Genomic DNA, 14,128 nt, shown 5'->3' on the forward strand with positions numbered 1-14,128 from the left:
CCTGACCTGCGCATCTTTGTGACTGTGGGAGGAAACCGGAGCACCTGGAGGAAACCCACACAGACACGGGGAGAACGTGCAAACTCCACACAGTCAGTTGCCTGAGGCGGGAATTGAACCCGGGTCTCTGGCGCTGTGAGGCAGCAGTGCTAACCACTGTGCCACCGTGCTGCCCTTAATGAGTCTTCATTTTTGCAATGGTCTTGGGAATTATCCTAACAGTTGATGCAATTCTGAATGACAGAATCGCTGTCTTGTAACTCATCACTAGCCATATATAAACCCGTGCTTCCCAAAAGGCATAGTTTGGCACACACAGTTGCATTATTTCAACAATAGGGTTTTGGTTTGTTTTCAAATGGAAAACAGCAAAAATGAATAAACCTGATAAAAATGCCAAATATTTGTGTGACTTACATTTCACATCAACTTTGCAAAAATACATTTGTGCAATAAAATGTACTGAACAATGGTAAGTTTTATTTGCTCAATTTCAATGCAATGGTTTCCAAAAATGTAATACCATAAACTGCTGTATGTTTAACTACTATTGAAGACATCCAATATAGCTAGAAAAAGGAAAGCATTCATGTACAACACATTGAAAATAATGTATATTGGCCTGGTTCAATGTTAACTTTTAACCAAATTATAATTGGTTTTTGAATTGCAGTATCTTACAATGCAGGCAAAAGTGCTCAACATAGTTCCACAAGCAGCAGCAAATAAGTAACTAGTTAATCTGGTATCAGTGTCAGAAAGCTGCTTGTTAAGAAGCTTCTTTTTTTAAATATAGGAATGGCTCATTTACAAGGACCCTGGATGGCAGTTTAGATCTTAGTTTAATATTGTTTCCAAAAGCTGGAACATCAAATAATGCAACATCCCCTGCCTTTCACTGACAAATCTTCTAAGATTTCGGCCATCATTTTCCCAGCTTGGTGGAAGTGGTTTCCAGAGTTTGAGGGGTGAAAATGTCCTGAAAGTCCATAGTCTCTCTAGGCACGATTACAGCTTTGAAAAAGTTCCCTCACACTTTTCGCAAAACCCACCTTCCCAAATATCAGCAAACCACTTCCCTATGACCAGCCAATCACCACATTTACAGTTTTCCCTCCTCATCTGGGTAGCTCATTCCATTCTCCAGAATTAAATGGACCAGGGTCACTGGAGAAATCCCCACATTAGAGGCCACGTTGGTGTGCAGTTCATATAAACCGGTGCTTTGAATCAAATAAAGAGCATCTGTGAAACACAGACATGGAACCACAGAACTGTGATAACGTAGGAGGATGACAGTCAGTTCATTGTGCCTGCACTGGTTCTATTACATAGTGTCAAACTTTTTAAAAAATCTTTCAAAGTTTGCAGATGACGCTAAACACTAAAAATGAAATAAGGAACCCAGTAGTTCTCTTTGTACAATAAGACCATGACCTCTGATGATTTCCATCTCATTTCCATGATACCTACTCTGTCGCCTTAGATCTAGAAGGTAAACTGCTCGGACTCCAGACACCGGTGGTGAACATGTTCTGGGTTTTGCAGCCTCAGAGGATACCGCCAAAGACTAACCCATTTTCCCTGTGTAAAAGCAAGCTCAGCCACTGAGGCAGGAAACAACATATGGGGCACAAGGTGAGGGAATGGTGAGAAGGGCAAGGATAATAAGGGGAAGCACTTTGAGAAGACCACTCATTGTGCATCTCCTACCCATCAGCAAAACACCCAACTACCTGCGTCCGCTGCCAAATGGAGAGAAACCTGAACAATAGGATTCTAGCTACAAAAGGAATTTCTTCAGACATCATCTCATCATACAAGACATGTACCTGGACTCCATTCTATCACAATTACATTTGGGGTAACTGAGCAATTAGTGAGAAAGTGGGTTTACAACAAGCCAGCTGACTTTGTGTGTGTTTAAGCAAGTTGTTCCTCTGCAGACCAAGATAAGCACATGAGAAACTGAAGGTGACTGATCGCTTTCCAGAGGATCTACAAGTTTCAAACCCTGTCTGCTATTTTAGTACCCTTCAGTGCTGCAGACATTGATTTTAAAAAATGAACCTGCAGCTCTGTCTCCAATAAAAACCAATCTTCCAGTTACATCCTGAAATCACCTCAGTACTGATCCATGGCCACTGAGGTTCGTCAAATCAGCAACTTATTGTTCATTGATCCTTCCATTTTGCAATCTGAGAGGGGGAGAGATGGTCTCAGAGCATATGTGTGAACAGCAGAGTGTTTTTTTATCTTTCTCTTTGACTTGGTTCAAACAAAAAAAGTCATCCCTTTTGTCTCCTAGAAACTGAAGAAACTTGTTTTGTGTCTTTTACACAGCATGGAAATAGTTAAACACTCATTGAACTAGTAAGTACATTGCTTAAAATAAAGTGTTGCATTGAAATGAGGAATGGGGAAAAGGGGAATCATTTGACTCCCTCCTCACCCAGTTTGTAACACTATCCAAGACACTGACTGAGGTGTGTGCAATTGTGCTGAGGGACAGTGCTAGTCCCACTCTTGTCAGAGTTTAGAGAGTCAATGCTGTCATGGGTCAATTTGGTTCCAGGTTAGCACTGAGCAGATTGTGAAATCTAGCCTATTGTGACATTGATTTAACTTGATTGATGACTAAGTACCAAGTGGTAGTATGATATCGAATGCTGCCACCATGTCTCGGGACATCTCCATCTGTCCAGCACCAATGATCTGCACAGATGTCACCCTGCAAATCTTGAGGGTTTCTTCCTCCAACAAGGTCAGTTTGGCCATGGCTGCAGCTCCACCATGTTCTCTGCCCATCTTGATGTTGTAGGCACCTTATTCACACATAGGAGCAGAATCACGCCATTCAGCCCATTGAGTCTGTTCAGTCAGTCAACAAGATTATGGCTGATCTAATCATCCTCAACACCACTTTACCATCTTTGTCTCTTCATGATAATTCCCAGAACAATTAAGATATCTGTCTCAGTCTTGAATATGCTTAATGATCTAGCCTCACAAGCCATCTAGGTAAAAATTCCACAGATTCACTACCCTCAGAGAAAGAAAAAAATCCTTACCACAGTTTTAAATGGGCAACTCCCTAACTTGAGATTTTGCCCTTTGGTCCTAGAATCTCCCACAAGGGCGAAACACCTCTCTGCATCTAGCTTGTCAAGACCCCTGTGAATCTTCTATGTTTCAACGAGGTTGCTTTTCATTTTTCTAAATATAATCTACTGAACCTCTCCTCACATAACAGTCTGTCCATACCCAGGATCATCTTGGCAAAACCTTTCTGAACCGCCTCCAATTCTAGTGTCTTTCCTTGTTTAGGACTATCAAAATGGTTCACAATATTCTTTATGTGCATTGACAGTGCCTTGTATAGTTTGAGCAAGACCTCCCCATTTTTCTACACCATTTCTTATGAAATTATGGCTAACAGTTCACTTCCTTTTCTTAGTGCCTGAAATTGGACACTAGCTTTTTATGATTTCCACACCAAGGAGCCCAAATCCCTCTCTGCTGTAGCTTTCTACAGTCCTTCTACATTTCAATAATATTCCGTTCCTCTATTCTTCCAGCCAAAATGGATAATCTCTCTCTTTCTCACATTACGTTCCATTTACCCAGTTTAAAGGCATCAGATTCACAGTGTGAGGGATGAAAAGATTGCTGAGAAATGGAGGATGGTTACCGAAAAACAGGAGTGAGAAAGCAATAGGTCTTAAAGTTAGTGTGAATGATAACTGTCAAGTTGGAGATTCAAGGAGGACGCTGAAGAGAAAGAAGTGTGTATGACATCAAGGTGTGATCTTCAGCGAGCTGTGCAGGAGAAAGTGAGGGAGGGGAGAGAGTGATGGCTGGCAGTTTTACATTGTAGGACACTAACTCTGTCAGCCAACATTGAATCACTGAACACTTCCAGGCACTGGATCCAGCTCTCCTGCACCATAATTCAACTCGTGCACTAACTTGAGGCTGTGCCTGATTTGCGAGGTGGATTTGTACGAATCACCAGCCTCAGAGACTTCCAGATTCTGTGGTCCAGCGGACAGCCTTTTCACATCTTCCCTGGTGCTGGATTTGTCTTTACTGTAAACATTACAGCTGGGCTCTGCATATAGACATTGTTCATTATTGCTTTAGATCTGTTATCCCACTCACCCGCCCTCATTGGCAAGGGAACAGGAGGCAGGTACCGAGAAGGAGGGACAATAAAATGTGCACATCAATTGGACGGGTGCCAGTCAGAAAATGGGCCCGTCCTTCCAGCAGAAGCAAAGGTGAGAAGATTCCACCCAATGTGTTTGAGGTTGGGAGCAGGGCTTGAAATCTCCTGCACTTTCCTAATCCCAACCTGTCCCTTCCGTGTGGACAAGAGCCAAGCCCACGGTGAATTTGTATTAGCGGTGAATTTATGTTTGAAATGCTTAGTATTTGTGACACTAATATTTTAACCTTTGAAATCCAACATCAGCAAACAAAGAGCCAACAGAACCAAAGTTGGAACCAGAGGAGAAATCAAACCACAAATTTGGAGCCAATAATATTTGCTGCTTGGCTCCAAAGTATTTTGTCAAAATGGTTTGTTATTCCATTTCAAAGATTTGGAGCGAAAATTTTAACATATGAATTTGATCAACTTGCTTAACTCAGAATTATGAAGCAATGTAAAGGTCGGCATAAAACTGCTGGATGATTTTGACCCTGAGCTCAGATTGCATTTTACTGACAAGGTCAATTCATTAGTCTTCGGTTTGACTCCTAAAGCCAATAAAAGCTGGAGCTAAGCCTGGTCCCATGACCCCAGTGTGTCAATGCATCAGAAGAGTGCATTGCACAAATACTTTTCTCCCTATAATTTGGTCTCATAATAAACATTACTGCATCATGCTGTTTATTATCTAAGAAAAAATGTAGACATTCACGAGAAAAATCATGTAAATAATTGTCTCCAAATACAGTTCTCACCCATTGCTTATATTTTTCATAGACTTACATAACAGATTTGAACAACAGATCTTTTCTACAAGGTCTAAATTTGTAGTATATTAGTTTGATGTCTAGCTCTGCCAGGCAAAAATCAGGGTGAGTGCTCTATCTCCACTCCCAATCTGAGCTGAGGCCATTTGGAAGAGGTCTGATCACTGAAACTGGAAGAGACAAAGAGGATTGATGAGGGCAGATGCGATCTATATGGACATTAGAAAGGCTTTTGACAAGGTTGCTCACGGTAGACTGGTCAGCAAGGAATAAAGGGAGAACTAACCATTTGGAAACGTAACTGTTTCGAAGGTGATGGTGGAGGGTTGCTTTTCAGGCTGGAGGCCTGTGAATAGCAGTGTGCTACAGGATTGGTATTGCGTCACTGCTTTTCGTCTTTATAAAAATATTTGGATGTGACCATAGGAGGTATAGTTAGGAAGTTTACAGATGAAACCAAAATCAGAAGTGTAGCAGACAGCTAAGGAGGTTATCTCAGAGTATAATGGGATTTTGATAAAATTGTTTAATGGGCTGAGGAAAGGCAGGTGGAGTTTAGATAAATGTAAGGGGCTGTGTTTTGGAAAGGCAAATCAGGGCAGGATTTATACGCTTAATGGTAAGATCCTGGGGAGTGCTGCTGAACAAAGAGACCTTGGAGTTCAGGTTCATAGTCCCTTGAAAGTGGAGTCTCGGGTAGATCAGATAGTGAAGGTGGTATTTGGAATATTTGCCTTTATTGGTCAGTGCATTGAGTATTGGAGTCATGAAGTCATGTTACAGCTGTACAGGACATCGGTGAGGCCACTTTTAGAATACTGCGTTCAGTTCTGGGTCTCCATCCTACTGGAAGGCTGCTGTGAAACTTGAAAGGGTTCAGAAAAGATTTACAAGGATGTTGTGAAGGTTGGAGGCTTTGAGCTATAAGGAAAGGCTGAATAGGCTGGGGCTATTTTCCCTGGTGCATCAGAGGCTGATGGGTGACCTTATAGAGGTTTATAAAATCATGAGAGGCATGGATAGGGTAAATATACAAGGCCTTTTCCCCGAGGTGCGGGGAGCAAAACTAGAGGTTTAAGATGAGGGAAAAGCTTTAAAATAGACTAAGGGGCAATGTTTTCGCACAGAGGGTGGTGCGTGTATGGAATGAGCTGCCAGAGGAAGTAGTGGAGGGTGTACAATTACAACATTTAAAAGGTGATTGGAGGGGTATATGAATAGGAAGGGTTTAGAGGGATATGGGCCAAATTCTGGCAAACAGGACTAGGTTAGGATATCTGGTTGGTGTGGACGGGTTGGAGCAAAAGTTCTGTTTCCATGCTGTACATCTCTTTGACTAATGCAGGGCCTGTCAATGTTAAGGGAATTCAAGTGAAATAGGTGATGTGCAACTGATCAGTTACTGTCAACTTTCTGCCTAGCCATGCAATCTAACCTGTTGCATTTTATCATGAAATGCCAACATAAACATTTTAAACTTACTCTCGAGTGTCAAATAACACCATTAATGTAAGTGTTAGAGATCTCACTTGCATATGTGCCTGACTATAAAATGCTGTCCACACTACAACAAAGAGGAACTTCTTTTTCTAAAGAAGCTTAGAACACAAACAAACACAATCTTTTCTTTGTATGCTGAACACTAGTTCCCAATGATTGTGATTCTCTCAAATACTTGTAAAAGCACCTCATTTTTGACAGCGATGAGTAAACAAGACAAGACAGACAGGGTGTAATGTGAATGGAGACTGACCTTGACAAGATCGCTCATCTGTCAGAAGCTTGTAGCCTTTTCGACAACTGCACTCAAAGCTGCCAACAGTATTCCGACAGAAATGATCACATCCACCATTATTTACTAAACATTCATCAATATCTGTAAGCAGACAAAGCACAAAAGTGTTTGTTAGAAGAAATTACTTATACCACATTCTGCTGTGAGTCTATAGACAAAATGTGAACCAGTGGAGACATTCTTAACGTATTACCTCTAATTACATTATGTTCAACAAATATTTCTTGCTACAAAGTTTCGTTTCCACCCATTGTTTATGGATGTGACAGGTACAAGATTTCTGATTTTCTTTGTTTTACCTATTTCAATACATCACTATTAATCACAATTTCAGGTTCCGAGCTGTTAATATTGCCCCATCTAAAATTCAGACCTCAATGTATACAGACAAGTGTAGAATGTTCTGGTACACCTTCGGTAAATAAATCTTGGTAGAATCATCCAAGTAGAATCCTTCTTCAGCTGGCTTTTGTATAATGCCAAGGGAACAAACAGTTGCTGCTGCCAGAGTTTTCATTACAGTGTATTTGGCTTTCCTCCATTGTATTCCATGAGGGAATATTCACAGGAAGTCTACAATGAGTGCCATCACATGATTTATAAAATGTTCATTAGCTGCACTACTGTAAATACACTAAGGCTTGGTGTCATAAGTGGCAACATGTAAGCGGGTGATGACAATTGTTCTGAAAGCAAAGGGGACACTACTAATCTAATAACCTGATTGACTGTTAATCTTCTGAAGTGGACTTGCAAGTCCAAAAGAACAGCAAAGGAACACAGGAGCAGAGTAGATCTTTCAGTTCATCCAGCCCGCTCAAGGATTTATGATAATTGTGGCTGAAAGAACACTTTAATACCTTTCCCCACACTATCTTCATCACCCTTTATGTCATTGAGGATCAAATGATTATCAACTTCCACTTTAAATATACTCAAAGACTGAGATTCCCCAATGCTCTGGAGTACAGAGTTTCACAGGTTCACAACTCTCCGACTGAAATAAATTCTCATCTTGGTCTTAAATGGCATCCAGCTTCTTTTTAAATTGTGCCCCTTGGTTCTAGATTCCCCCAACCAGGGGAAACATCTGACCTGCATCTACCCTAACCATCCCTTTATGGGGCAATTTCAGATGCAATAAATGCCTTGCAAATGACAATCCGTCCTGATAATAGATTTTCAATAAAACTATTAGATTGTTAATACATTAAAACACTATCTCTACTTGAGCTATTGTGCATTCTTTGGTGAAAATGTGTACCATTCACTCACCTGCCCATTTGCTACACTTGGGTACTTTACTGCCTGTTCTGTGATCTAGTAGCTCATACTCTATATAATCTTCAGTAAAATAACATGAAGTTGAATCACAGGGTATCTACCCACACCTTCATGTTAAATGGAGCTTTGAGTTAGCTGAGGAAACTCATGTAACCTGATTTGCTGACAAACACACTTGGTTAAAAAAATTTAAAGCACAATGATGTGGTAAATGTGTCGTAAAACATCTTTACTTTTCAATTTATTTCCACTTGACAATAGACTGAGCTTATACGATAAAAGCAGAGAGAAACAGTGGGATGTGGCACTGGACAAACTCCATTCTAGAAAATTGGCTGAGTATGCTGTCTTCAAACAAGCTCTCTACGTCATCAAAGCACCAGGAAGGGTTTCCATGCTGCAGTGTGAAATCCTGCGAGGCTTCAATGAGAGAAGCAGACTGGTGAGTGGGTGAGCATTCATCAGACTCTTTGGGGTCATCCAAACAACATCCTCTCATCGTACACGAAGACATGTCGTCCAATTTCCTGATCCATGCTTCAAAAAAAATGGAGATCATCTGATCAGTTTTGTCAACCTCACTTTGTGCAGCTCATGTCTTGATATTTGCAAAGCAAGGTGGGTTGTTGAACTTTCCCATCACAAGAGGTGGCAACGTTTTGGTGCCATCCATCTTGGTGCAGACCACAGCAATTATATGCTGCTTGCTTCACTTTCCACCATTACATGGGATAGGAATATCACTGACCATGACATTGTTGACATTACCCATCCTTAAATATTCTGAGGGGTGAGAGCAAGACATTCATTCATATCCATCTGCTGAAAAATCTATCAAACGTGAACCTGACAGACCACTCGGCATTGCCCTTGGCCATAAAAATGGTAACAGTGCACACAGCCCCGTCAAACCTGCAAAGTCTTCCTCAGGAACAAAATTAAGACAGCTGGCCGACTCTATTCAAGCAACAGCCTGAGAGTCATACTGAATTGCATTTTACAGTCAACAAATTGCTCAGATATGTTCAGACCACAAAATGCACGACAAATCCAAACCTATTAATTACTGCCCGTACTTTACTGATGATTGAGAATAAAGTGATGGAAAGGGGTGGTTGCCAGTGCTATCAAGTATCATTTATTATGCAATAACTTGCTCACTGATATTCCTTTTGAATTCTGCTTGGGCCACTCAGCTCCAACCTTATGACAGTCTTCATCTGAACATGGAAGTGGTGCAAAAGTGACAGCCCCTGACATCAAGGCACCATTTGACATTATGAGGCATCAAGGAGCCCTAACAACACTAACACTCAGAATCAGCGAGTAAGCTCGCCATTGGTTCAGTGATACATAGCTAGCACAAAAGAAAATGGCTGAGATGGATCGAGGTCAATCATCTTAGCTCCAGGACATCTCTGCAGGAGTTCCTCAGGATAATGTCTTCGGCCCATTCACCTTCAGCTGCTTCACCAGCCATTTTCCCACCATCTCAAGGTCAGAAGTGTAAATGTTTGCTGATGATTGTACAACATTCAGAACCACTTTGTGACTCCTCAGATACTCAAACAATCTTCATTCATATGTAACAAGACCCTGATAATATCCGTACCTAGGCTGACTCTCAGCCTCTAGGCATGCCTGATGCGTGGTCTGTGAATTGTAATGTGGAGGTGCTGGACTAGGGTGGACAAGGTTAGAAGTCACATGACACAAGGTTATAGTCCAACAGGCTTATTTGGAATCACAAGCTTTCTCAGCACTGCCCCTTTGTCAAGTAAATTGAAGACAGGACACCTAGGCACAGAACTTATAATCAGAAAGATCAAAAGGTCATACAAAGGATGTGAGTGGAGTGTCAGCAAGCTGAATAATAATAAGCCTCTGCTGGTGATCAAGAGTGTCAGATGGTGTGAATAAAGTGACAACAGCTTTACACGTGATGGGATGATTTATAATCTGATTTAGTGAGGCAGAGAGATAATTACAAGAAATTAGAAATAATGTGGTGCTGGAGACAAACCAAGTGGCTGGAAGAATATGATAGGTATAAGAGTCACATGCTAGTGGTCTAACCAAATTAAGAAGTAATCCAAAACTGTACAAACTAATTAAGGTAGAGAGAGATCATAACAAGTTACCCAGATGATGGTGTGAAACAGGACAATAAGAAAGATTTTACAAAAACAGAAGTGTGGTGGAGTTACATGCAGTGTGACATGAACTCAAGTTGAGGTGTAAATGGGTATGGAATTTGGCTATCAGTTTCTGCTTGGCAATTCTGCATTGCTGTTTACCTCAAAGGCCACCTTGGGAGGATGCTTACCCAAAGATCGAGTCTGAATGTCCCTGATCGCTGAAGTGTTCCCCAATTGGGAGGAAATATTCCTGTCTGGTGATTATTGGGTGGTGTCCATTCATCTGTTGTCACAACATCTGCATGGTGTTGCCAGTAGGAGGTAGACAACATTGGCCGAGTCACATGAGCATCTGTCATGTTCTCACGTGTGGTGGTAGTATCTATGTCAATGATCTGGCATGTCTTGCAGAAGTTGCCATGGCAGCGTTGTGTGATGTTGTGGTCGATGCTGACCTGAAGGCTGGGTAGCTTTTTTTAAAAACGTAGCTTCTTTAGCCAACATCTCGAAACATTTGTTTGACTCAAATTAAAATGGACCAGCAGTCAAGCATTGTTTAAAAAGAAATTCAAGATTGGTTTATAAAGGGATAATGCTGTTAATTTAAAAAATAAAGATCCCAAGATTAATACAAATGCAGGCTAGACACAAAGAATGCTTTCAAGGAGAAAATGCTGAAGAGTCTCAGAGGTTTGGGACCAGGAAGTGACTTGTTACTTTACTGAAAAGGTTAACCCTTGAAGTCAAAAGTCAGCAGCTATGATGGTTCTAGAGGTAGCTGTTAGAGTCAACGTGTTTCAGATGGAGGAAAGATTTCTTGTACCTTAATAACTCTGCAGGTAAGGCACTTGCAGATTGCCTGGACTAAGTTGGCAGATCTGCAGTTAATTTCTGAAAAACAAAACTCACTCTTTTGCCAAGATATTTTTCTTATTGTTGCAATTATTGAAGTTGTTGCCTCTTAGTTGCCTTTGTGACGGATTTCTTTTTGGAATTTCAGACGTTTATGCAGATCAAACCTAAAATGGTTTCTATGCTAACCTCTAATGAATGGCTGTTGCACAAGCCAGGTCAATTAGGCTGGAATTCCCTGCAGGGGATTTCCTCCAGTCTCTTGCACGTGTCAAAAGCTTTGGATTTTCATGCCATCAAAAACCCATTTTAGTCCAAGGAGGTAAATGAATTCCAAATGGCTCCCTTTTGTAACAGCTACTGAGATAACATACCAGTCTGTCTGATTTTTGTGTGGCTGACCTGAATCAACAAAAATCAGCCACATACCCTCTGGCAGTGATACAAATACAATGTTTTTGGCTCAAAGACAAATCATACTTCTTTATAAAATTACAATATAAGTAATACATGTAATATTAACACAATGATAATTATACCGTTGTGAACATCTGACTAGTTACAAATAATATTCCCAAACAGGAAATGACCATCCCCAGTGAGAGAATCTCATCTGCTGTCAACATTCAATGGCATTACAATCACTGAATGCCCTATTATCAATGCCCTCAGGGTTACAATTGACCAGAAATTGAACTGGACCAACCACATAAACCAATGGTAATATGCTGTTCAAGAAGTTATCACAGATGAGTTCTATGAACTTCTCTTTAAGAGTGCTTCTATCAACTTGATTTGGCCAATCAATGTGCATGTTAAAGTCCCCCATGACTACTGCTGTTCCATTCTTACATGGGTCAGATATTTCTTGCTTGATCGCCTGTGCCAGTGTAGCATTATTATTGGGTGGCCTGTAGACTGCTCCCACCAGTGCCTTTTTCCATTTACTATTCCTGATCTCCACCCAGATGGATTCAATATTCTGCTCCTTAGATCCTATATGATCTCTCTTTATCACCCTAATCTCATCCTTAATTAAGAGCGTGATCCCACCTCTCTTACTTTCCAGCCTATCTTCCCTAATGCAACTGTTCATTATATATATATATATATATAAGTGATTTGGAAGAGGTGACCAAGTGTAACATATCCAAGTTTACTGAAGATACTAAATTGAGTGTAAAGGCAAACTGTGCAGAGGATATGGAGGGACTCCAAAGAGATTAAGATGTGATTGGACAGATGGAGTGCAATGTGAGATTATCTATTTTGGAAGTAAAAGTTGTAGGTCAGAGTATTATTTCAATGGTGAAAGACTGCAGCATGTTGTGCAGAGGGACTTAGGAGTGTCATAGAGTCATAGAGATGTACAGCATGAAAACAGACCCTTCAGTCCAACCTGTCCATACCGACCAGATATCCCAACCCAATCTAGTCCCACCTGCCAGCACCTGGCCCATATCCTTCCAAACCCTTCCTATTCATATACCCATCCAAATGCCTCTTAAATTTTGCAATTGTACCAGCCTCCACCACATCCTCTGGCAGCTCATTCCATACACGTACTACCCTCTGCGTGAAAACGTTACCCCTTAGGTCTCTTTTATATCTTTCCCCTCTCACCCTAAACCTATGCCCTCTAGTTCTGGACTCCCCAACCCCAGGGAAAAGACTTTGCCTATTTATCCTATCCATGCCCCTCATAATTTTGTAAACCTCTATAAGGTCACCCCTCAGCCTCCGATGGTCCAGGGAAAACAGCCCCAGCCTGTTCAGCCTCTCTCTGTAGCTCAGATCCTCCAAACCTGGCAACATCCTTGTAGATCTTTTCTGAACCCTTTCAAGTTTCACAACATCTTTCCGATAGGAAGGAGACCAGAATTGCATGCAATATTCCAACAGTGGCCTAACCAGTCTTACGATATTGATGTCATGAAAGTATAAGATAAAACAGTAGTAATAATCCATTAAGCCTCTCAAGCCTGCTGTTCCATTGAACAAAATCATGGAAAAATTTACTCTTGACCTTTCTCTTTGATTTTGTTAGTGTCCAGAAATCTACTGTTTTGTCTTGAACACGCATGAGTGAGCATTCTCAACCTCTGGGATAAAGAATTACAAGGTTATGAGGGCTTGTACATGAATTGCCAAAAGTTCATTCACAGGTGTAACAGGAAATCAGGGAAGGCAAACAGAATATTGGCTTTCATTGCTAGACGGTTTGAGTTTAAGAGCAGGGAGGTTCTGCTGCAATTCTACAAGGCATTGGTGAGGCTGCACCTGTAGTATTGTGCGCAGTTCTCGTCTCCTTACTTGAGAACGGATAACCTGGCTTTGGAGGTGGTGCAGAGGAGGTTCTCCAGGTTGATTTCAGAGATGAGGGGGTTACTCTATGTTGGGAGGTTGAGCTGCCTAGGACTCTACTTGCTAGAATATGGAAGAATGAGAGGGGACCTTATAGAAGCATATAAAATTATGAAAGGATTAGATAAGATCGAGGGAGGCAAACTGATTCCACTGATGGGTAAGATTAGGACTAGGGGACATCATCTCAAGATTAGGGGAAGTAGATTCGGGGCAGAGATGAGGAGGAACTGCTTTTCCCAGAGAGTAGTGAATCTATGGAATTGTCTGCCCAAGGAAGCAGTACAGACTGCTTCATTAAATATTTTTAAGACACAGTTGGATGTACTTTTACCTGGTAGATGATGGATAGATCAGCCATGCTCTTAATGAAAGCTGGAGCAGGATAAATGGGCCAAATGGCCTACTCCTGCTTTGTTTTCTATGGAACAATGAATATAAATATACTGGCTTTCAACATCCTGAAGGTTACCACAGACCAAAAGCTGAACTGGACCAATTGTTTCAATACTGTGGCTAATAAGGGTAGATCAGAGGCTGGCATTTTTGTAGCAAGGAACACCTCCTGAAATTCAAAAACCTGTTCAACAGCTACAATGCCAAAGGAAGGAGTATGATGGAACATTTTTCAGTTGTCTCGTTGAGAGATGAATGTGCAAAAACAATTGGTCAACTTGCTTGATTGGTACCCTATCTACTACCTTAAATATTCACT

General features: G+C 41.1%; 1 protein-coding gene across 2 annotated transcripts in view; it reads right to left on the reverse strand.

The window, feature by feature from the left end:
• Positions 1-14,128, reverse strand: part of scube1 (signal peptide, CUB domain, EGF-like 1) — a 282,891-nt gene that overhangs the window by 78,475 nt on the left and 190,288 nt on the right. For both annotated transcript variants that reach the window (XM_043709201.2, XM_043709200.2), the window contains one exon: positions 6,734-6,856. In XM_043709201.2, the coding sequence (XP_043565136.1) occupies positions 6,734-6,856 (123 nt within the window). The remainder of the gene's footprint in view (positions 1-6,733; positions 6,857-14,128) is intronic.

Source organism: Chiloscyllium plagiosum, unplaced genomic scaffold, assembly GCF_037043375.1.
Source record: "Chiloscyllium plagiosum isolate Xiang-an unplaced genomic scaffold, Cpla_swu_hap1 HiC_scaffold_19, whole genome shotgun sequence".
Lineage (NCBI taxonomy): Eukaryota > Metazoa > Chordata > Chondrichthyes > Orectolobiformes > Hemiscylliidae > Chiloscyllium > Chiloscyllium plagiosum.